Genomic DNA, 26,162 nt, shown 5'->3' on the forward strand with positions numbered 1-26,162 from the left:
TTAACTGCAGAATTGCTCTGTTCCTGAACTACAGAAAAGCCCTGTCAAAAAAGTATTTTCAGTAATACCACCAAGTAGAAAGAGACTAATAAACACTTGCTTAGAACTTTCTTTATACCCATATCACATGATGGAAGTGTGATCAAGCAGAGTTTAAATAAGGTTGTTATTCAGTTCAGTACTTTGCTTTCAGTATTAATGCTATGCTTCATCTCTGCTGTGCAAGAAAGGTGCAGAGATGATCCCTCTCAAAGAGGAAATCTCTGAGCAGTGGTTAAAAAAAAACACCCCCAAACAAACCCCATTGTCTACTATTATGAAGAAAAGACAAGCCAAATTCTTGAGTAGACACCTTGATAAAACAACAAACTGCATTACAAGATATTGTTAAATATTTTAAGGCAGTGTTGCAAAAAAAGGGTTATCAAAATTTCCCTGCATTTTCAATTACTCCATTTTATTACACTGTTTTTAAATTTCTTATTCAGGTTCAGCGAATGCTGGGTCTAGTTTCATAGTATTTGTCCTCATAACCGTGGTAACACAAGCTGATGAATACAAGGTATTATCACTCACAACGTTAACTCCCTCTGCTGGTAGGGAACCTGGTCTGCTGCTTTAAGTAGTTAAAATTAAACTCAGTATCCTCTAGGAAATCTACACTTATATTTTCATTCTAAAAATACATGGCAATAGATAAAAAGAGTTGCTAGACAGACAAAAGCTTGTAATTTGTATTCTTATTTAAATTAATGTAAAATGTATGGTTGCTATTATGAAACGAACAAGATCTCCACTACCTGGAAACTGGCTCTTACTGCTCCTTTTCCTTACAAAATTGGTGTGTATAGTACCTTAAACAGCAGGTAATGACCTTGGTAATAAATAGGGAGTCAGATAAACATCAAGAGAAGTCTAATCACTAAATCAACTTTGTCCTGAAGCATCATTTACATTCTTTCTATTTAATACTGACAGTTTTACTTTTTAACAACTCTCTCCTTTTTAATTTGTGAGCTCTTAAACACTGCTAACCATTCCTGAGACTATATAAACACACCTAAAATAATGTTTCATTCATATGAAGTGGTACTTCATAGAAAGTATTTGGAAAATACAAGTATATTTCAGTTGATGCAATTAACCATATTTTTATCTTCTCTGAATGTATATAATCTTATTTCAGAAAGGGAAAGATTAGGCACCTTCAGATAACTATGCAGGATACTAAAGAACATTCTGAATTTCACTGTGCAGCTTCCAATGTCAGAGTTACAGATTATAACAGATTATTACACCAACATACACTGACACCATGTATTTTCCCACTCTCAACAAAAACCTGTAACATTAAATATTAAGGATACATGTCACAGCCTATTATTTAGACAGACACATGGATAAGGAAAACTAAAATAAGCACTCTAATAATTTAGCCATGCAGCTGGAAAATTCTGTGAGGCTTCTTTTAAAAAGAAAACCCTTTGTCAGTGCAACTTGTTTGTAGTTAAGTAACAAATTTTAATCAGTTGTGAAGGGGGAAAAACAGTATGGAGCAAGTCCTAGAGTTTTTGGTTCTACACAGTTTAAGACATCCATTGCAAAAGCAAGAAATACCCAGCCACATAACCTATGTACATACCTGATGTGAAGAGGCTCTGTGGTTCTGGTGCTGTAGGCCACTCATTTGAAGTCTGTGGAGAGCTGGGGAATGGAGGAAGCCCACTAGGAATGGGGTTTGGATGCCGAAAGTTGTCAGAGAAGAGCGACTGTGATTCTGTTACAGCCCCTTCAAAAGGAGACCGTGCACTGTGATTAGATGAACTGATGGGTATGACTGGATTGGGTTTTGTTAAACCAGGCGGTGGTGAAGGTGTGTCACTGTTTGTTATCTACAGGCAAGGGAGGAAGAGAAACAATTAGGATATGAGTGTTTATATATAAAATATTTTTCACTAATACAGTTGAAAGATTTCCTCAAAACTTTTGGCTGCAATTAGGTTAGTTAATATATATAGCTCAGTATAAGGTCAAACAAAAATCAACTTAGCAGTAGCATTTTTTAGTTTTGTTTAGAATTATTATAGACTTCAGAAAGTACTTGCTTCTTCAACTACAAGTTGCACCAAGCCCTCAAACTCAATTCTTACTTTCACAGCATTTATCTTTGTGTCTTACCTGCTGAGAGCTGTCACCATTTCCTATACTGAGGGAATCTGAAGGTTTGTCGATAGGGCTGCAAAAGTGAGATGGGAAAAAAAGGCAGTTAAGACACTTAAGCATTTAATGTGAAAATTAACATTTGTTTTGTAGTGGTAGAAAAGCCTTGAAATAAAGACAAAATTAATTAGGAGGAATTAAGAATGAAAGAAGTCCACTTAATATTTATGAGACTTTTAAAATAATAAGCATCCCAATCGTTTGCCATATACTATAATACTTCTTCCCACCACTCTCCACTCCACCTGTGACCGCCCTGTTAAGGATCAAAAGGAGTTTTAAACATGTTCATAGTCACTCTATACCATTCAAAAAACCCCAGGACTCTTATACTATGGCAGTATTCCACAGTAGTCTATGCTACTACTGGAAAGCAACATGGGAACAGATTTGTTTTCCAAAGACCTAAATTGTCAGTTCCCATACAAGTTCTAAATAAATCTGGGGAGAGATAAAAGATTAAATTAACTATTTAGTCCTGGTGGCAAGTTAAGCTTCCCAGCAGCCTTCAAGCTTTAACTAGCAGAAATTAGTTCCAAGGAAACTGAAGTTTGAGATGACAGAAGGGGAAAAATGCAAGACGAGACATAGCATAAAACTACCAACAAAAAAAGAGCATAAAAGATAAGATACAGCAGAAAACCACCTCAGAAAGCTATTCACTGGGAATTAACATGACTTTGCTGAAACAGCACATCTCAGGATTCAAGATTCTGACATGCATCCATGAGTTGCCTTAATTATGCTAAGTACCACACTAATGAAACAATATTACCTCAAGCTTAGATTAAAATCTCTGCTTTACAACTTCAAGGTACTTTATTTTATCTACCCATAAGAGAAGAGGCACAACCATCAGGCTGCACAGCCCAAAACATAGGTCCTACAAACAAGGACCAGAAATAACAACATGAATTTCAGTTCCATTATGAGGCTAGAATGTGATACAAGTCAAGTTACAGGCATAATATGTTAGCACAAGACAAAAATATGTAGTAATTATTTCAACTGGGTGCAGACTTCAGATTCTAGCTACACTTTGTTTTCAAACACCCCTTGCTGCTGTGAAGTTTAAATATTGCAGAGTCACATATCAAGGTCAAAAATTCATTAAGATTGCTTCCCCCAGTATTTGTTCTCCCCATCCCAGAATAACTAGGATCAAAACCTAGCAGAATTAATTCTTCTCCATTCTTAAGAAACTGTGTAAGTAATTAATTAATAAAACCAATTTCTGTGCAAAAGAACACTGATTGAGTTGGTGTCTCAAACAGATAACTGAAGCTGAAGTATTTATGACTATAAAGGAAAAAATCAGAGGAATGTACTTGCAAACAAGCATTACTCCAGTTAAGATTCACAAATACTTTCTACTCAGTGGTCAAACACCATGAATAAATTTCTTCCATTTGGAACAAAGTGTCTTGGGTTAGTAATTTCTGAATACATAGCACAAAAGTTGTCTGTTGACTCTTCACTACACAATTATGTTGATTGTAGAGCTGATATTACAGCCAAATTCTTCTCCAAAAGCTGCTGACAGAAAGTCACAATGATGCAGTTTTAAAAGCTACATGTAAGACAACTTTTAATGACAATCTAAATACTGAAAATGTTTATTATACTTGAACCTGCCTAAGTCTTTAATCGTAAGACAGGCTTCCAGCCCACAAGAATGAAAAAGATTCATTATCTATTGGCTACAATATTTTTACCTACGTTTAGTACATTCTTCTTAGAAAAAATAAGAAGGAAGCTGCATGTCACTACCAAGAAGCAGCCATAGGATCTCTGATCACAGCTCAACAGGACTGCTATTAAATCTAACAGGAAGGTACCACTTTCAACAGCACTCACAATGTTAATGCATTGGTTCAATATAGATTTAAAATGAAGATCAACTACCTAACTGGCAACACACTTCTTAAAATATTAGGGTTTACCTTGTTATTTCCCCATTCAACCTCCAAATGAGGCCAACCAGTGTTACCTGAGGGGGTCCAAGTAAAACACATCAGCATGACTACAGACTATTCAGATTATTCAGAACTGCAAGTGATGCTATGATGGAAGAGGACACCAGTTCTATTCAAGGAGGGACCAAGAGGAATAAATGTTGGTTAGTAATAAGGAAGTTATTTCAAGCACATGAATTACTTCCTCTGCACAAAAGAGCCTCAGATGAATCTGCTGCCCTGTCATTCCTATTACTGAGAGATAATCAGGGAACCCTTACCTCTGCAGTTGTTTTTCTGGAACACATCACTGTAAAGAGATGACAAATTGAGCTTGCCTCTGTTGAAGCTTTTCCAAGTGACAAGCCTCCTGATGTATAGCAACTAGCATGTTATTTTTGTGGAAGCTTCTATATAGAAATGAAGGGCTCAGCTCTGGCTAGGACCATGCAGCTATGTAAGCTGTTGATCCCCTAGTTATTCAGCTCCCCTCAGCCCTTACCTGTAGCATCACTTACTAACTTCACGTTAGCGTTCTCCTGCACAATCTGCCATTCGGTCTTTGACAGGAGCTAGGCTAAGTCCAGCTTTTTGTGACCTGGTCAGGATTTGAATCCAGCTCTCCAACCAGAGAGACTGGAAAATCATTCCCTCCACACCAACCAGTGAGAGAGAAAGCAAGCTATCTGAAGTATAAAAGGCAGCACAATTACCCGAAATCTGAGTCTGCACCATCTGGAGTCATATGTTCTGGGTCTGTGCCATTTTCTAATATAGGAGGCGTTTTCCTGTGTTCCATTGTTAAACCGTTGGCTGATTTACTTGAACTCTGTAATGATGGCCAGGCATCTTTGTTATTACTGTTGGGTCTGGAAAAAGGCAAGAGTAAAAAAAAAAAAAAACAAAAACACACAAAACAAAAAAGAAGAGTTCAAGTTATGAAGAAAGTGTTTTAAAAAATCGTAAGCACTGCGGAAATGAATCCTTGTGCCAGACAATCTATAAGAATAGATTTATCTGGATATTATTTCTCAGATTTTAAATGGTGATGACTTAAAAAAAAAGAATTAGTAGGATAGGGGTGGAGAGAGAAAACCAGGGGAATTCTGTTTTCTTCACTGAATAAATAGCTGCTTTGCAAATGATGAAATCCAAACTTGTCCATTTGGGGGAGAGAAAAAAAACAACCAAAAAAAAGCTTCAGGTATCCAGACGTACAAACACCTCATTCTCATTTAGAATTACTTGCTTTATCCCATAACTATTTGTAAGTTTTGTAAATCATGAACTAAACTTTTTTTATTAAATACATGTTTTATATTCCAGGCCCTATCAAGACTGGCCCCAACAGATGAAGTTTGTGTTTAACGCCTACAGCATAGTCCACAGTTTACTAACAGACCACAAGACCACACAACATACTGTTCATTCAAGTTACTGCTCCCTTCATTTCTATTTTAAAGCCATAATTGCTTCCTTTTTATAAAGTAGCATTATATTTAATTTCAGAGTGTACATTAGATCTGAAAGTTCAAGAGAGGACTCAAAGCCCAAGTTTTTACTGAAAGTAGTTACATTTTATATACAACTTGAAGCAAGCTGAAGTATCATCTGTAACTGAATGCATTCAAATAGTGTCATCCACTAACCCTACAATTTTACTATAATTGCCTTTGTGTTCTCCAGTCCTTCTATTAACTTCAGCTTTTCATTTGCTTTAATTAGGATGCTCTTTTTACTGTCCAAGTGCTGTCTTCATAAGGAACAAGCTTTCAAAACAACTTTTTAAAAATACTTAAGTTCCTCCTGAATGTCTCCATTAATATGTTCTTATTACACAGTCCAACATCTACTCTACATCTCTAGGTCAATTTAGTAAGTTCACAGTCAGAATCTGGAAATTCCTGTAGCTACTTATAACAAGCAGTTTCTTCTAGCGTTTCCTGCTCCTATTCAAGTAAAATTGGCATTAGCTACCCTCAAATCTCAGTTAGTATTGTAAGATTTGCTATTCTACCTCCACATTTCTCATATACCTATATAGTATGTACACAGATGAGAGCCTCGACCTCATTCACAGATCTCATCTTTGCTTTGTACACGTTTGATATAAGAGATAGTGAGTTGATCAGATATTGAACATCAAGGAATGAAGACACATCATCAGCACTATGTCACTCATTAAACATTCTCAGTCTTACAAAAGTGAGCTGTCATCTAAATAAAACAAAGCTTTCAATCCATTAACATATTTATTTTAAATATCAAATTTTATGTCAGCTGCAGTGCAAAGCCTACACCAAAACTAACTTTAAAACGTCACAGTTAAAAGTCAGTTTTTCACTCAAGGAGAAAGGTAAAGAGAAACAAACTGGTTTGGTTTGGGGTGGGCTTTTGTGCATGTGGGGTTGTTTTTGTTTTAAAGTTCAAAGTTGCATGCTTCTAAAGGGCTATTCTCTAATACCAGCAAGTGCTTAACAAGCGTTTCCACTTGTAGCATAAGAAAGCATTCATTTCAGTTCTTTAGGAAAAGGTCATCAGGAAAATAAAGTTTGTCTGTTTTCAATGTGGAATATACCTCTAATTGCAAGAGAATGCAGTCACTATGACTATCAAGTGACATACCAAGAGATGAGTACCCATGTACACAAAGTGCCACTGGGGTTATTTTAACATTTGCTTTTAGCAGCAAGAAAAAAGGTCTACAAGTAGGACCTTTCAAATTAGAACATAATTGTGAAAAAGCATTTATGTACAGTTTAAGAAACTGTTTTCTACTACTGGAGATTTATAATTAAATATATACCATTTAGAACACAACTTCTGTTCAATTCCAGAGTGAAACAGAAATCCTGAACCCCAGAAACACAAGAACCACCACAAAATTGTCAGAGGCTCTGACAGACTGCCAGAAACATCGTATCAGTGAATCTGACAAAAATGAGAACCCAATGGGGTAGAAAGCTGTAAAGAACAACATGCATTCACCAGCTCACAAGCTGCATTTGGTACTGATGAGATGGGACTTGAAGAAACATTTCAAAATCCCAGCTGCAAGAAGAAACTCACTTTGCAACCCAAAAGGTGTTGCCTAGTCTTTAGCAAAGAACAGACTCTTTGTTATGATGATGTGATGCTGTTCAGCTAGCAAGAGAAATGAACTCCAGACCGCTTGTTGCCTTTGGAGCCATTTTTTCCGTAAGTGCCAAAAACGTTAGCACCACGGATTGGCCAAGCTCCAGTTCCTAATTGCTTTCTGAAGGTTTAAAAGTTTGCTGCACTTTCCAACAGAGCATTCTTTCCTCACTGGTATCTTTTGTTTTGCCGGGATCTAATTGGGTTTCAAATTAAGATTAGCTCAGACTTTGAACATAAAAATAATCAATACCCAAATGCAGGAAGTGTTGTATTTGCTTTACTCACTGCACTTTACCTTCCAAGTCAATACTGAACCAATGCCCAAGAAATAACAAGTGGCACAGTCCTTAAGAAAAGCTCCAACTGAAATCCTGACCACTTGCAAAGAGCAGACAACACTTCCTTCAGAAGTTAAAGAAAATAATCTCATTACACCACCTGGGATACCTGTTCTCAAAATTGTATTCTGCTTATTCAAGCTCCATTGGCAATATTTTAGATATAATACCCACTTTCTTGCTTAAACTGTTGTGCAATGATGCTGCCAGTGGCAAATTATTGTCCGAAAAATTCAGTAGAGGATAAACTGGCACACAACACAAACTCTGATTAAAAGGCCAAGGTGCATACGAAGTGCAATCTAACTTTTACATTCCACTCTGCCCATCTCATCATGAAAATCCTACTAAAGAAGTGGAAGAAATTGTTAACAGTTTTTATTTCTTTATCTTAAATATGACATTTGAGTGGCTAATTCACCTAAGGACTGATGACCTTAGGTTTTCATTTATCTTTGTATGACTATGTACTCACATAGACAGAAATATTTTCATAACTTACTGAACAAACTGCTTCAACAGAGTATTATTTTAACAAACAGTAATAAGTGATAACTGAAATGACAACATAGTGAAAAAAATATAATTTAAGTTTAGTAGAAAGCAAGAAGTTTTATTCACATCTTGTGAATTCTCACTCATAAAGAAGAAAATGATTTTACTTTTAAGTTCCAAGGTCCTTAGACCTAATGCAAGGACCGCACTATAAATCATTATGTAAAACACATATATCAAGACTATGAGGTGCCTCAGTGGTGAGAGAATAGACTGCATTCATCATGACACCATACCAAGAAAGCTGACATCTGGTCTTCAATAAATATTATGTGTTTATTCAAATATAAAATACAAGGTAATCTTTCAGACTAAGAATACCTTGTTCTGAACTAGTGATCCACATGCACACAGCAGAACAACATTTCTTTACTAAGTAAGATTTGTATTAGAACAAAGTGGTGCATATGTGTCTCTGCACAAAGAAAACTAGTATTAGAGTTTATCATGCCATAGCTGCTAAAAAGAGAGGACAACTTAAGGGATGCAATACGAATAAGGGGTTTTCTTTGGGAATAACCAGAAAGAGAGCATAGCCAGGCAGTCCAGCACCAGTACTTACACATCATACCTCTGCAGTGCTGTCACTTTGTTCTTGTTCTTGTCAACTGTACCCGTAGATAATTGGAGAAAGTTGGGGTTTAGTTTGTATAATTCTTGCAGTAGTTTCTGTTCATATTCCTGGTGCTTACCCGCCTAAGGAAACAGAAAATCACAATGAATGAATACTGCTTTAATATATATTTTTATATATATAAAAAATATGTTTTATATCTAATGTATGTATGTATGTCCCAAAGCTCAGTAACTCAGCTTTAACAACAAGTCACTCCTGACAAACTCAAACCAGTGCTTCTCAATCCCAGCACAGACATGATCTTGACAAATCTAAAGCTTGCCTAGAAATCACTTGGATGTGTTTACCAATTCATAATTTTTTTTGAGACTTCTAAAGAAGGTAAGTAGTTACAGCCTTATTAGACTTTCTCTTCAGTTCTAATCAAGAGCTTCATAACATACTTTCTAAACCACCAACAGCTAAATCTCTAAGGCAGTCTGCATTTGATATATCAACCATACTAAGCTTTTCATAAGATGGGAAGGAGCAAGAGTCTCTCTTTTAAACCAAAAGTTCCGAAACGGAAGTAATCTTATATTGGCTTAATAAAAAAACCTGAGGTGATCTGGGAGTTAGCTATCATGCGACAAGCAGGGCATTCTGAGCAATAACTGATAAATCACTCTTCTTAACAGAAAAAATGGAATTATATTAACTGAATTAATTGAGAACAACTTCTTGCTTTCAGAATTGAGGAGCCCCAATCAAACTCCAGAATATTTAAACTGGTAAAAGAAGAGAGTATTTTTTCAGTCTAGTTTATCTGTAACACTCTGTGGCTAAACACTTAAAATAAAACCAGCAAGATCCATCCCCCATGCAACATTTAAAGCAACATCTGAAACAAGTTCAAGATAAACATGCACATTTTTTGTAGTAAGAGATGTCCTTTAGAAAAGCAAGCAAGGACCAAGATTTACAGTCAGGCCTTCCGCATCTTAAGTCTGGAACATACATGTCATCACATCTACAGTATTGATTTAGAATCTGTCATGCCACTTGCACACCTAAAACTTAACATTTGTACATTACTTAAATCATTCCCTTTATAAATGTTTTGTTGGAACAGGAATGGAATTGATGGACAGGCAATGTAGACATTCTCCTAGAAAAATATTACAATCTAAAAGAAAACTCTTTACTTGCTTTTTTAAAAAAAATATTAAGCAGGAATATTTGACAAAATTCAGAACTGCTGGGAAACTAAATTCCCTTCTGGGCTCCTTCAGAAGGGTACCTGCATTATCCCATCTGAATGCTCCAAGTCAGTCAAACACTATAAATATCTCAATTTTTTGGATACTTAATTCACCAGTTCTCCATTACAGGTTGATTCTGAACATTTCTTTCTCTATGTAGTCAACTGCACAACCCTCAAAAAATGACGCTGAAACATATGGTGGATACATTATCTTACCCAACTTTGTCAGTGTCTACACCCAAGCTACTACCTACAGTAGAAAGAAGTGTGGTTTTAGAGTGTGGTTCACCTAAATGCAAACTTTGAGATATATTGCACCCCGGAAATGCTTCTTTTGCTATCCACTATGAATAGAATAAAAATAACTAGCTTAGATACACAGATCTGCACTGCAAACATTAAGCAGCTGAGTAAGAAGAAACCTCCCTGGATATTTTGTCTTGCTTAAGGCTTCAATGGCAAGAGACTGAATGTCATGGCCAGGAACATCAAGCCAGTACTAAGCTCACTTACTGTTACATAAACATAAGAAAGAAACAAGATTAAAATCCTATATAGGATCCTACAATAATTGTGCTTTATTTATAACAAGCAATCCAGAGGCCAAGCTTAGCATCTCCAACCTACCTTACCTAAATTGCCAACTCCATTTTCAGACTTCCTGGAGTTCTACCAGTTCTTTTCAGCTTGTCAGAATGCTTACCTCTGTTAACAATTACTGAATTTAGAATGTAAGTTCATCCATTGACTTTTTTTTTTGTTTGTTTTTTTGTTTTTTTAAAAGAGAGCATCAGAGCCTGTGACAATGATCAATCTCATGAAAAGGACCTGTAAATTCATTGACACTAACCCAAACTCCAGAAAGCTGGTACAGTGAAAGCATAATGCACCTCTGCATGAAATCAAGAAGAAAGTTCAAGGAATGTAACAAGAAGCAGAAAAGGAAGATTCATTTAAGTCACCAAGATCAAATATAATCCACTCAAGACTTCTGAAGAAACTCCCATCTGAAACTGAATTCCTGGACAAGGTATATAATCTATCAATTTTAACTGGCAGATAGGTCAGAGAACTGACAGACTGCCACTGTCTCCTACAGAAATGGCTGTAGAAGAGATCCTGTGAAGTACAGACTGTTTACAACCTCCATTCCTCCTAAGATTCTAAAGTCTATCTAAAAAAAAAAAAAAAAAAAAAAAAAATCTGCTGAGAATGAATCCGAACATATTCTGTAAAGGGAATCCTATTTCATTAACATGATGGAATTTTATTATAGAGTCAATAAGCATAAAGAGGATCCTAAAACTTTCAAAAAGTGTTTGATAATGTTTCAGAACAGAAATTATTTACAAAACTGCCTTGGGATAGAGGAAAGATTATTGTGTGGATTGAAGCTGTTATAAAGATAGAAAGACAAAGCAAAGACTTACTCGTCACTCTTTCAGGGTGTAGAAGCAAGTGATGAGGACTAATGACTGGCATCAATTTTATGCAACACCATCAGCATGCACAAGAAAGGAGTAGAGAGCAAGTTTTTTTGCTGACAATACCAAGCTCTTTTGGTAGTAAGATGCCATGCTGATAATGAGGAACTCCAAAAGAACTACAGAGAACTCAGCAAACAGGCAAAAAGGTAGCAAATAAGTTTCACCAGAGACATGTCAGGTAGCACATCAAGGGAGAAGTAGCCTAAACCATACTAATGCTCTTATTGATCTGTGAAATGGCTGTTACAGCTCAGTGAAGAGATACTGAAGTTACTGCCAACAGATCTCTGAAACTGTTAATTATGCACTGCCAATCAAACACAAAAAATGCACTGGGCATCATTAGGAAGGGCACTTAAATTTTTAAAGAGTCATGGCTGACAGCTCTATAAAAAAGTAAAAAGCCAAGACAGGAGGAACATACCCTCAAACATGTATAATATAACAGATCTAGGTGGTGGAAAAAATATAGTGAAATGAGCAGGAAAGGTGGCCTGGTTTGCAAGTTCTTGAATTTTACCTCCTATTGCCCTTATATGTGAAAAAAATATATACTATAGGGACTATACATCTGAACTAGCAGAGTATTTTTTAAATTTATGAAAATGCAGCTAAAATCCTCAGAAATAACTGCTGTTTTTTTTGAAAAAAATGTATAATAGATATGGACATTCTTCCTTATCCTCTGGCTTACAGCTGCTTAACACATTAAATAAAATTTACTTGTATGACATTTGTGCTAGCACTAGGGGTGGGGACCAGCTGCTTCAGACAGACCACGTGCAGTGGATGTATGGATGCAAGGCTGGCATACTTGAGACTGTGTTTAAAAGCTTTACTGTACTTCATGTAGAGGGACAGACCCAGACATACCTCAGAACGCACCACCTTTGAGAAAGTAAAGCTATCTGTTTACTTGCTTCTGTACCCTAGATAATAAGCATTTTAATGTTGAGATAGTCATTAAGTCCCTCCATCAGTATTTATTCTCTATTATAGTTACCTTCAGTGTTTTATTTCCAAACAGTTTCTACACCCTTCACAGGCTAAAAGGGATATCGGAATCCAGACAACATAGTCAAATCACAGTGCAGTAGTTAAGCCATGATAACTGGTCATATACACAAAACCTACAGGAAAACCCAGATCTGCACTAACTTCTTCCAGAGAATTAAAATAACATACTTTACTTTGCATTGGTATGAACAAAGAGCAAGTAGATATTTGAAGGTTATTTGAATTCTTGGCTAAGTTTATCTCCATCTTTTTGACTCATGAACACTCAGTGGACTTTTCAGCCTTTAAAAGCAGCATGCAATGAAAAAAACTTAACTGTTCACTTCCACTATCTAACTGGTTAATCACCTCCTGGACTTCAAAATTCATCTCTGCCATAACATTCATTAAAAGGCTACATTATACATTAGACTAAAGTATACACAATAGATACATGCCACATTTCATGTTTCCATTCATAACACTTACCTGCATTTCCTCTTTTGTGAAACTGGCTGCTTCATCTCCCAGCTCATGTAGATACATGCAGTCTGGTTTTGGACACTGCATATTTTTTAGAAAATAACTGCAGTATTTTGTTGTACCTAATGATGCCTGAAGGAAAAAAGAAAACAACTACTTAAGTACTGGATGTTAAGAATGCCAGAATGCCTTTTACAGTATAAGAAAAAACCCCACTCTATTTGCAAAAAAACCTCCCCAAGGTTTGAAGTTCTATCATAATGCACTTTTTGATGCAGATGGACTAGGAAGTCCATTTGTAAGGATTCTATATACTTCCAAGATTAGATAATTAGAACATATGTCTATTTTCATCCCACCTAAATAAACGCCAAAGAGCCTCAGTAAATTTTTGCATTCATAATCATGAGAAGCCATATAAGTCGTTATGAGTTTGTATTACATGAAATAGGTTAATGTTTTGTAGTAGGGTCAGGAAATGAATTAACTAGCTGATTAGCCACCAGTTTATACATATACCAAAGGAAAAAAACCTTGCATTTGACTAGAAGCTTCTGAGAGATGTGGTGTTTGGACTACAGAAATGTTCTGTAAAAGCAAATAATCAGGTTTTCACACTGTCCTATTAAGCTGTACAGCAAATAAGCCACTGTAACAAGGGGGATGTGGTGCATCTCTGTCTCAAACTTTTGTATTTGAAAGTTACCTGCTAACCCCCTAAAACACTGCCTGCTGGAAGCTCACTGAAATTCCATTTGTGATTAATGCTAGGAAAATAGGTCAAAACCCAATACACTGGACATTTTTGTTCATCAACACAAACATATCCATACAAATAAAATTTTATACTATGCACTAGTATTACGTGTCCTAGCATATATACATATTACCACCTTAAGTGTTCTGCCGTCTACGACCACATTATTAACGCACTGTATGGCTCTGAGAGCGTCTTCTGACCGGATGTAGGTTACATATGCACTGGCGCTTGGACCCTAGAAAGAAAATATACCATATTTTTTAATTTCTTCCTTCCCCTAGACAGATCTGCTTTTTAAGCAGCTTACTTCATAAACTGGTATATTCACAGCTAGATGTTTTTAAAAAATGACAAAAATGGTAGAATTCATAAAAATTTAGATGCAATACATAAAGATCAGGCAAAAGAAGAAATGCATCAAAATGTTGCTTGAAAGTTCTAAAAATACTTAGAAGTATTTTATCCCTGAAATGCAGATTAGTGAATAAATGCCACACTGCTGCTTCTTTGAAGGTTCTCATCATGTCTCCCAGTCTTTAATCTTTCTACATTGCATCTTGCAACCAACTTTGAGAGTCTGGTTGGATAATGCCTCAGTAACTTAATGCTAATTTGATTTTTGCAATGCTGCTGGTTTTCTTTTTTACTTTAATCTATTGCTTAATCAGAAATATGGAGCCCCAGATTCACTAAGCATACACTTATTTTCTCTAAAAGAATATTAAAAAAAACATCATGAGGCCTCTGACTTACCTGTGAGCCTGCATATGATGTGCTGTTATTAATGACAACTTTATGTATTTTACCAAATTTGCCAAAATATTCTGGTCGTTTCAAAACCTACAAGAAAAAAAACGTTAAAGTCATACAACGGAAAGTTAGTACATACAGGGATGAACTTTTCTGTATAACTGCACAACTAAAGCCTTCAATAAAAAAACTAATAAAAAAGACTTCCTACAAGGCATGTAGATGTAGATTTGTTTTCCACTGTAACACATAGTTACTTGCAATACAGAGTACATTGCCACTGCAGTAAAGAACTTAAATGCTACTCCACATTTTGTGTTGTATTTTTAAAAAATTTCTTTCAGCACTCAGATGACCCAAATCCTACCCTGGCAAGATACATACTATTCAGCATGAAATATTCCTATATATACCTATTTTATAATTTGAGGAAATAAATAAAAAAAATCACACTCATTCCAGTTTTAAAATAAACAACCATCTTAAATTTGCATTCAGATATATTAATTGCTAGGAACAAAATGCTGAATCCTAACTCACTTGTGCCCCACTCCATATAGAGAGAGAGTCAAGCAATTAGCTCAAGACAGCCTCAAGTTTTCAGAATATCAGACTAAGTTCAAGACAACAATACATGACACCTCCCTGGGGCAAGAAAAAACATTTTAGAATCAACACTACGCTAAAACGAATGAGTATCACATAAAGAAAAAATAAAGCCTCCTGCCTTACCCTTCCCTGTATCAGTCAGTAATAACACACCATTTAGGGATCCTGTGCAAGGCAGTAACATCTGTAGCGTATTAAGCAACTGTGTTGATTAACAGTTACCTGTGCACCTGTAGAACAGGCACTGTATCTGACACTTTTGGTACCAAAAGTCTTTATATCTGAGCTGGAAGTAGGTACAGAAGTAAGGACTATCCAAACTGAAGCTAGATAAGCCAAGGTTATTTCTAGTTATAGACAATAACCCAAGAGGTTAAAAAGGAAGATTTGTTTCCCCAGCTCCGTCTTCACAGTTAACACTGTACAGTATTACAGTGTTCTCTATCATCAGCACAGTACTAATCCAAGAACTTTAGTTAAACACCTCCTCTCCCTTAAGGGAGCAAAGTCTTCAAGATCTAACAGCATAAATTGCATTTGGAACACCCTGTAGAACTACAGGACACACAGTATACAGACCACCAGTCACTCACCAGTCTCTTCTGACTGCTCTTCACTTGATCTACACCCTTCTGAAAGATCTTACACCCACCCTTCACATCATTCCAGAGACTAACATTCAGTAAAGCAGAAGAGTTTCTTCAAGTATCTTGCAGACTATACTCCTGATAAGATATGGCAGCACAGCCTTCACAATTTTCACAAGAGCATGTCACTAGAAATGGATCCACCTGTACTCCATCATGATCCACAGATCTATTTCCAGAAACAGCAAATAGAAGCCCATCTCCCCTTCCAAATCATCTATCTTTGTGCTCAGTTTTTCCACTTGCTTAAGTGCAAAACTTAAATTGACTATATTGAATACTTTTTTTTTAGCCCATCTCTCTCTTTCAGGCTAGTTTTCTTCAAAAACAAGTAATTTTGGTGCTATATGCAGTATCCAGTAAGTACACGTCATCTTCTGGTACATTAGTGAGAATACTGCTACCACCAAACCTAGTACAACACCACAAACACCTCTTACTACACCAACAAATCCATTTCTAATTACTTCAAGTATTTAGCATGGAATTATCTGAGGCTAAAAATAATTTAGCTCTATATACTACTATTTCTCTTACTCACAAATTCTCTATCTGGTCAAAGAAACCAAATACATATTTTGGTAATAAATAGCACCAAGTCAGTGTTGACAGTTGCTTGCAAATACTTGTTGCTATATTCTTGTAGAAACTGAAGTGTTACATACCAGATCTGCTTAACTTGGGGTTTTTTTTCTTCCCTTCCTATTTTCCCCCCTTTTACATTTGTTCTCACTCAACCAAAATGTAGCCCATACTCTGCAAATCCTCAGAAAGAGCCACTTCTATCTGAGATTTCTTCAGACAATTTAGTCCAATCAGGCGAATTTAACTAAGCACAGTGGCTTTGAAGACATCCATCTTATCCTGTATTACATTCCCTCCAAATTTTAATTCAAGGGACTTTTACTCATTAGAACTAATACCATTAGCCACCTTCAGCTGACCGATAATGGAAGCAGATAAAACCTTTTAAACACAAGCAGTTGTGTCAAATGAAAAAGCTGCTTTTTGATGATGCAGAGTAGGAAGCCAACTCTTTCCTGGGTCTTCCTCTTACTGATTTTTTTTTTCCCCCTCAAATGACATCACCATTTATGCTCATTCCTAGTTACAATTCAAGAGTTGGTTTTCTTCTTCTGTCCCTACAGGTTTGTGCTACCCTTTATATTTGTTCTTTAATCCAACCAAGTCACCATTTTAGAACTGGTGGGGCACAAGACAGCTATACAGTACAAGTAGATCCAGCCTAGGAAAATGAGTACCTAAAAAACCCCCTTTAAGCTTATATTTAGTTTAACAAGCCATTTTTAAACAAATACAAAGAACAATTTCCTCAACAAAAAATACAGCATCTATACTCCCAAAACCAACACGTGAACACTTATTGAGGCTATTTTGGAGGAGTAAGGTGAGTAGGTTCCCTCAAGAAGGGGCTTCAGCAGCAGTGAACTTTATCAATGCTGCTTCCATTTTATACTCATCAGGGAAAGAGACAAGGGCAGGCACAAAGGTATCCTAACGGTTCTTGACAATAAGTTAAGAGCAAGATCTGTAAGTGTGAACCTCTCACCTCTGGATCTGCTAGGCGTTGAGATAGCCCTACCACAAAAACAAGGTTCTTCTGTACAACCCGTACACTGGCCAAATGTTTGCGATTCTCTGATATCTTCTGTTTCCTCTCATTTTGTTTCTGTTTCTTTTCATTTTTTATCCTTTGCAGCTCTTCCTGGGAGAGTGGTTTGTACACTGCTGGATCTTCTGGATATGGCTAATACAACAAATAACATTAAAAACAACCCATAAGAAACAACACATTTGAAAATCATTAATTTTGATGTTCTAACACACAAATTTCTTCTGTGATACTGTTCTGATTGTCACAGCCAGCCACATTATAGAAGCAGCTTATTCAGTCCTTTGAGAAAGATGAACATCTTGTATATTTTCATAGAATTGTCCTATTTATAGACATGATACTGATTTGGACAATTAACCACATTCTAACCCAGCTGCCTACTCAGTCTGCTAACACTACAAGCAGCCACAATCTGACAACCAACACATCCTGTTAAGACTTCACTAACATAGCATAGTAAGCAGGGTGAAAGTGTGCCCTGCATGTTGACTTTACATTTAGTTGTCTGATACAGATTTAGATACTTAAGTGCATTAAAGACTACAGGATAAGAAATCAAAATACAAATGCAATTTCAGTACCCCACCAAGTTCAAACCCATAGCACCATTACACGTCTCCATCTTTTACATGGTCAACTTCTCCTAGCAAAGAGACAGATTTCATACAGTTACTGCATACTGTTTAATGGTATTCTTGCTGTGCTTAGGTACCACTTTCAAACTTGGGCTTTGTCTTCCCTGGACAATGGTACATTTTTAACCTCAAGATTATCATCTACAGATAACTCCTCAAACACAGACCTAACACTGTAGATTTTAACCTCAAAAGTATCTAGCAGAAGTACAAATGTGCTCAGAGTTACCTGGAAAGATTGCTCTATTCATGCAGAGCTTCACTATAAAGGCACTAGTTTGGCCTGGTGTTGTAGATCACAGTGCACTGTCCTTTGCCCCAGATTACCCCTCAAAGCAGTCCCATAATCCTTATCTGTCCCAGTTTTCTCGGACTTAAAAGTTAAATTTCACACTTAATACACAAAGCAACAATAAGCACAGAAACAAACATTTAAAATTTTATCTCAAAAAGAAGTGTTTCTAAACAGTGAAATGAAGAGTACAGATGTGCATTAAGATAAAGACTTAAGATAAGGAAGCTAAGGTCACCAATATGTTGAACTAAGTTCTTTGCTTGTGCTACCATAACCAAAGGTTTCAGTGTGCAAGTCCAACAAAAATGCATGTGACTTTTCCCTGACTATCTTCTGTTATGGCATAATACAAAACTAGTTGTCAATCTAAATGATGCAAAAAAAATCTTCAGCAGCAGATGAAAATAAGGTTTAGGTTAAAAGCATATATTCCTCATACTTGCATGATTCTACTGAAAGAGCCACCAAGTGCTCAGACCTGACAGTCTTCTGAGTACATCCCCAAACAAAGCAAGGCCCATTTTACAGTTTAAAGAGTTTAAAGTTCACCACCATTATGCTATATTTGAGACATCTTCTGAAAGTATGCTGCAGTCGACTTCAGCGGATGGCATCTTGTGGTTAAACATCAAGTCCTCTGGAACATGTTTTTAGTACCACAAAGGAATGTCAACTTGTAAGATGCTTTAGCAGTAGCCAAAGGTACACAACTAAGTCCTTAACATGAAAACACAATGAGGACTCATATTATCCTTGAAGAAGAGTTAAAGCTGTACCATTTCTTAAAAAGTTATGTTATTCACAAGTAACACTGAATACCTTACACAGATTTCACAGTGTACTTGATGAACAGCAATGACCTGTTAGTAAAGTCATTTGAGATTAACTATAGACAATGATTATCCTGTGTTTTAACACGTATACACATGAGGACTTCAAAGATGCAGAATAATGCTGCAAGGCATTTCACTTCTTTAAAGAGCTTCTCAAAGTATGTGCTAGTCAATCACATAGAACAAAGAACAGATATTGTTTTGTTTCAGTGAAGAGAAATACTGCTCAGCAAAGAGAGAGTTAATTCAGTTATCATAGTCGAGTTCAGGTAGGAATGGGAAGAAAACAAGTGCACCAGTATAAGGTAGATATTGTTCCAAAAATAAAATAGCTTGCCCTACATCGTTATATGGTATTGTACCCACAATCCACCCTTTCACATATTAATTCCTTCTCCACATCCCATACTATGCAAAGCAAGACGTGCAACTATGCTGCTCTGGTACTGCGCAAGAAATTAATTTCTTGTTGTCACTAGGTTCAGTAAGGCTCCTGAAGGTCCAAGCATAATATAGCAAACAGTGCCAAAGTTAATCAGCTTCTTTCTTGCCAAGTATAGCCACATTCAGAGCATACTCTCAAATGAGAACCAAGTCAGACAGTATGTTCCTCCTCTGCATCACTACTTGCTACTGGAGGTCCTGAACATTAGTCAGGAAACATCCCAGGTAGCTCGAGAATAACACTGAGCAGAAAATTTGTTTGCTCATAGTAAAACTAGTAGTTTGTATTTGTACAAGAGAGCGCAAGAACTGCTGGGAGGCACACAACTAAAACAGCAACTCCAGAATCAGGGAATCAAGGAAGAGAAAATGTCATTACTTCAGCAGAAAGTATGAGACTGCCTAGATAAAGATTTCAACCATTAAGAAGTAGCAGCAGTTGATTTGCCACCATGGATAACAGCATTTGTTTGAGCAAGAGAATCATCAAAAGTTCTCACTAAATACTGTAGAGGTTTATTATATACAAAATGCTTCATATGTATGTTTATCACTCATTACATGTTTTATGCTTCTAAGGAATATGAGTAGTTGGATATCCTGACTTGCAAGACCTGTAAATGAATCTCTGTGCACATCCTGAATCCCAAGAATAAATCAGAAACCCAATGCTAAGAAGTGATAGATGATTTTCCTACCTACATGTTGGTGGCAAAATGACAGATAAGGGATACTGTGCACTTAAGGAGGGAGGAAGGCAAGTAAGCACAGCACCAACATTTCAGAAGCAATTTCTAAATAGTACCATTAGAAATCCTGTTCTTTTCAAATAAAGACGTGAAGTCAGTCTACAAATAGGACAATGAATAAATTCATCTTCAGAGTGATAGCTTCCCACAGCACTGAGATTCATGAACTCAGGTAACAGTTCAACTGCAGACAGAATGCATGCAGGAAAGGCTGGAGGAACATGGCTCTGAAAGCCAAGCAAGGTGGATTGACTGCTGGAGTATCTCACAGTACCATTTCACCTGTTTAACTCTGTCTAACCCTATAAAATAGGGGTAAGGGAGAGGACCACACGTACCAGAAGCAACACCTAAAGTGGCAAAGCTACTGACATGACCACTTCCACACCCTCCACATACCCCTGAAATGCAAGATATCTGTTTAACCTACTGTCACCAATTCGCAGCTGACAGATTTGAGATCCAAGCAAAGTAGATATATCAAGTGTTATCAGCATTTATCTATGCTCAGATGCAAGACAAAAAGCTATCAACTGATTCACCGATTTTAGCTGACACCCTCCACTGAAGTTATACAAATCCTCTTCAGCAAAAAACATGGAAGCCTCCTCAACAAGATGTGCCAACACAGAAAAACACCAGATTTTGTTTACAATAACTGCAAGTTGCTGGTAGTCCTAAAAACTTCAAAAGTTCAAATGGCTCTTCTGTAGTCTCATTTCTTTAATCAGAGATGGCCCTTGAAGAATTCTCAGTCTTCCTAAGTTTGTCTTGTCATTTAAGTTTTGTTTTCTTTCTGACTTTTTTCCCCACATTTTCCCAACTGTTGAAAGCTGAGCTGGGATTTATCAAGCACTTGGCTTTCGTTATTCCCAGATGGGTCACATTCCTTCCACACAATGGATGTACCAACATTTCCCGGTTGTTGCCTTGCTACCGAATAGGTTCTGAAATGACAAATACAAGAGAAAGTCAATAATGTTTATTATGTATAGCATACACCACACTACTTACATCAAGAAAAAAAAAAAGCAATTTCTAAATATCAATTGTTGCACCAAAATACTCAGTTCTGGGATTAAAAATACCAGAAGAAACAACTGATATTTTGAAACTATGCATTAAGGCCAGGTGTTTCTTTTACATAGAAGCAGGAAGAGAAACATGGACAAAAGCATGCCTAACACATGTTAGTTTTTCTGATGACAAATGTAGCAGTTTACTACTTCTCCCCATCTCTAACACAAGGAAGGAGGAATCTCTAACACTAGAAGGAATTAAGTTGACTCAATCAAGGAACTGAAGAACAAGGCAAACCCACAGGGCAGCAACAGTTGTATATCAAGTTAAGGATATTTGGTGGAAGGGCAAAGCAATTAAGAAGTGTGAAGGAGCTAGGCTTTGTTTTGTTAGATTTTAAAATTGCACCAACTGACACTAATCTATTAAAGCAACACAAGCTACGGAAGCAGAATTTGTTATTCATATGACAAACAGTACCCAGGCCATTGAATTTTAAAGAAAAAAAAAAACAAAACTGTCTTGACAAACAGCATGTCTGGCAACCTGTAAACCAGCTTTTGGCTACAGCAGTCTCTTTTGAGAACAGCATATTTTCATTTTAATTTGACTAGTTAGGTGCTATTTTATTCACAGTAATTGATTGGAAAAAAAGGGAAGGCTTGCTTAGTATCTTACAATTGACTACATCTGCAATTCTGGAGGGCATCAGGAATTCAAAGCAGGTCAGTTCTATTTTTTAAGGAAGCACTTTTTGTATTTAATGAATTAAACAGTTTTTTTCTGAGTCTATTTCAGGAGATTGAGATAAAGTTTAGAAAGCTCTTAATGTGTTAAGATTAACAAGTACAAGTTTCCAACCAGAATTCAAGCTAAATTCACACTAGCACCTTAGTTTCACAAATCAAAGTGTTTGTCCACTACTAACAGGAGGAAACTTGAGACACTAACTCAACTGACTTCAACCACATGAACACAGTCTGCACATGCAAATGTTTATAACAGTTTAAGCATGTAGAAGCATTTTCTCCTTTGTAGAAAAACCTTCAAGCTAACATCTTTTCATTTAGAAGTAAATTAGAGAAGCTTAGGAAAATAATGGTATATATGCAATGCACAGTTAAAGATCTATCAAAAGCACAGGTGCCACTATAGTGTACAGCCAAACTGTTTTATCACAGACTTTTCCAAAATCTCCCCCAATCCCTTCAACAAAAATCCCTGAATAAGGTATTTCTTCATTCCTCCTCTACACAGACTAGTGATCAAACCACTGAAAAACTTACACTACGTTCAATACCGTTGGCACAAATAGCAGTTTCCTATTATGTAATTGTGCATAACATACTCAGCCTTGCTTTAATATATGTTTATTCACAGTCCATTTGGCAGTAAGTATCTTGCACTTGTATATGTATTACAAACATGACGTACCTGTTGAAACCATAGTACCTACTACAAACCTTCCTGCAAAAATTCTGTTGCTTTACCATTTCCAGTGCTTTCAGCATTTTAAGTGGTCACAACCAATATGCACCATAATAGATATGAATTTGAAAACTGCTTAGATCTTTCCCCTAGAAACCTTACTACACACAGACAGGAACTATTTAGACACACTGCACACAAAAACACATACCTGGTTCAGAAAGTCCAGCTCACTTCAAACCATGGCTTCTTCAGACTTCTTTGATGATCAACAGCATAGCTTGAAATTATTTATTCCCAAGATCCTGATGTGGTCTCCGCACCACAATGTCTGTCTATGCCATGAAAGGAGTGTACTCCTCAGCTGCCTCCATGCAAATCTCCTACAATCCAGTGATATAGCTGCAACTCAAGAACATCTTGCAGTCCGTGGATGAAGAAAGTACCAAGAGCATAATCCTCATCCATTGTTGAAGAGGCCTCCTTCCTCCCCTGGAATGGTCGGTGTGCTTCATTTCCATTGTAGCACTCATCCTAACTTTCCTCCCAAAACAGCTTCTTAGCAAACTGTATCCAATTCAACAAAATATTTACACATCCAATCATACACCAGATTATTCCACATGAAGAAATTCAGATGTAGCAGCATCCATATTTCAAAGAATTCAGATACCCAGAGGCAGTGAACAGCATGTTGCTTCTGTGATTTCTCAGATATATTCCACAAACTTCCAATAACGAACGGGCAGAGATGAATCAAACAGTTGTTGGCAAAAAGTTGTATAATAAATCCAGACAAATGAAGCAACTTAGGGAAATTCCAGCAATTTCATGTTGCACCAGAAGAGTAGAAATTTGCTTGTACTTATGAAAATTACTATACAGCATATGTCATCTACAGCAGGTATCCCATGTGGAGACTGTTTTGGTTGATGACAGATGGATCTTCTTCAAAGAACATACAGCTCAAATACCACAACAAATTTGTGCAATTTGTTAACAAACACATGTTGCTGTGAGATAGCCTTCAGGCTTGCAGAAGCATCCAAACACAGTTTAGCAGCAATAGGTCTGGTGTAACCAAAGTCCAAAAGAGCGGCAAGAAAATAATGACTGGAAGTGCTTATAGAAAGCTGTGGCAGTGAATAGTGAGACCAAATAAGATTACTTGGGGAAAAGGGATCTGTAATATGAGACAGGAAGCCAACAAAGGCATAAACTGAGGATGGGATCACAACTGAGTTGCAGGAGAAAGAGGGAACTTAAGTAGTTGTGATTACAAAAAGAGAAAGACCAGGCAATAAAGTTACAATCAAGGGAAGTCATTAAAGAGAAGAAGATATCAAGAAAGAATTTTATTAAACACTGAAAATAAGGAAATATTGAGGTTAAGTAAAACACTAGAAGTAAGAGGGAAATAATTCAAAGGAGAAAGCAGGCAAGTTAGTAAAGCTGAAGTTTATGCTTGTGGCCAAAGTATCAGTCAGACATCAGTTAAGACAGGGAGAAAACGTGACTCTCAAAGCACTACCTTTAAGCATTTGGCAGAAAGACCAGAATACCAAATAGGCCAGATTTTGAAATGCTTTAAAGTTTAACACCATTTCATTTAGTTTTTCAAAATTTTACATGCTCAGTGTCCAGAAAAATATGGATTAAAAGCTCCAGTGCCACAAACAAAACAAGCAGGTGATTTATAAGCTTGCCTCAGACAGGTCTGCTAGTTTAGAACAACCTTGGCCCTCAGCAAACCCCTGATGCTGGAATCCTCACTGTCCTTCCTGAAAAGAGTTTGTCAATGCATGAGCACCTCAACTGAAAGGATTTTATTATTTTTGGAAGTTCTCCCAGCATCAGCATGCCTTGGTTCTGATCCACAGCTTCCCCTATTAATCCAGTTCTGAGTTTAACAAACCAAGACTAGCTGTTGTTGCACAGCAGCTTCAACACATATGCAGATAGCATCTGAAAGATCCAACACCTCACCCTTGATCTAGAACATGACTAGAAGAATGCTTCCCCGAAGGAAAAGAATGTCTTTGGTACCAACACAATGCAAGAGCCTTGTGATATGTGCAAGACAAGCTGCTGTTCCACGATATTTACCTTTCTACAAGCAGGACAAAGTCCATTCTCATCAGTGCGGATACGATGCCAACAGAAACGACATATTTGGTAGCCACAGGTGCAAGGGAAGAAGTTGATGTCATCAATTTCCAGAGGCTCCATGCAAAGGGGGCATTCCACAGGGTCTTCCTTAGCATCAGGGCTGCGAGACATTTTTATATGTTCGCAGAGCAGCAAAAGTTTATAATAACTTAATAGACACAGAAGGTCAGCACTTGAAGGTCTGCAAGAGGGGGAAAAAAAAGGGGGATTAATACTTTCGACAATGTTTCTTTTGTACCTTTTAATACTGTCATTCTTCACCATTTTCCTTCTACCCATGCAAATTATCTAGCAACACACAAATAGTACCAAGTAGTAATAAACTTTGGGGTCTCTTTCTACTTATGAGTCACATGAGTAATATGAAAGATGGTACTGGTGATGTACCTCTCTAGCTGGATAGGCAAGCAATTCTTTAGCAGTTCACTACCCTATTTGGATTTCGAAGTGTACAGTTGCAAAAAAATGCTTAACAGTGTATACCACACACTGATTTTAAGTGCTGATAGTTACTTTAACTATTGATTTCTTGAAATCTAAAAATCCAAAGTCAAATACTTGGATGCAGAACTTTATATTTAAGATAAATTAATTCCTTTGCTCAGAGACTTGGAACAATAAGAGATTTAGAACAACATTTAGGTCATCCATTCAGACTTTTCAGTAGGGTTACAGAATTACCAAACAAAAACAAGGAAGTCTTCTTATTCAGGAGGATTCATTTCTTTGTGCATCACATTTTTTGGTCCAGAGACTGATCTCCGAGATCAGCCTTAAGGCTATAGCATTAACTAAGATACGTATAAAACTGTATCTGACAAGTGTTGGACAACTTTCATCAAGTCGTTTATGCTTTTCATCAGCATTCAATTCACACTAAAGTCCAAATAAATATATGTGGACAAAAACCCCCTAAGTTTTAACTTACACTGCAGCCCCAGTATGGCATTTCTGGATCAGAATTTTGAAGAGACCCAAAATTCAGGTCACCATTTTCTTAACTCATTTCTTGTATTTAGTCTTTTGAGTATGCTTCAAGTCTGTCCATTTAAGAATGCAGTACAAAAAAAGTTACTTTCAGACTCAAAGCAGGGCACATACAATCATCACTGTACAAGCAATCAGCTACGGCTTTTTCTTTTTTCTTCATTTAAGTACCACTCCAGATATTTTAAATGGTATCTAATCTCAGCAA

At 36.7% G+C, this 26,162-nt stretch overlaps 1 protein-coding gene across 6 annotated transcripts in view; it reads right to left on the reverse strand.

Annotated features, from left to right (window-relative positions):
* Positions 1-25,146, reverse strand: part of CNOT4 (CCR4-NOT transcription complex subunit 4) — a 41,020-nt gene extending 15,874 nt beyond the window's left edge. For 2 of the 6 annotated variants that reach the window (XM_026868312.1, XM_026868309.1), the window contains exons 1-9: positions 24,905-25,146; positions 17,329-17,526; positions 14,506-14,592; positions 13,886-13,987; positions 12,999-13,124; positions 8,778-8,902; positions 4,889-5,044; positions 2,179-2,236; positions 1,643-1,892 (exon numbers count right to left, since the gene is read on the reverse strand). In XM_026868312.1, coding sequence (XP_026724113.1) covers positions 1,643-1,892; positions 2,179-2,236; positions 4,889-5,044; positions 8,778-8,902; positions 12,999-13,124; positions 13,886-13,987; positions 14,506-14,592; positions 17,329-17,526; positions 24,905-25,078 — 1,276 coding nt within the window. In that variant the 5' untranslated portion in view covers positions 25,079-25,146. Of the gene's footprint in view, positions 1-1,642; positions 1,893-2,178; positions 2,237-4,888; positions 5,045-8,768; positions 8,903-12,998; positions 13,125-13,885; positions 13,988-14,505; positions 14,593-17,328; positions 17,527-24,904 lie in introns of all 6 variants that reach the window. The other 4 variants (XM_026868314.1, XM_026868311.1, XM_026868313.1 and 1 more) reach the window with 2 other exon arrangements.
* Between the last annotated feature and the right edge of the window lie 1,016 nt (positions 25,147-26,162).

This window comes from Athene cunicularia (assembly GCF_003259725.1).
Source record: "Athene cunicularia isolate RWA chromosome 1 unlocalized genomic scaffold, athCun1 chr1_part2, whole genome shotgun sequence".
NCBI classification, from domain to species: domain Eukaryota; kingdom Metazoa; phylum Chordata; class Aves; order Strigiformes; family Strigidae; genus Athene; species Athene cunicularia.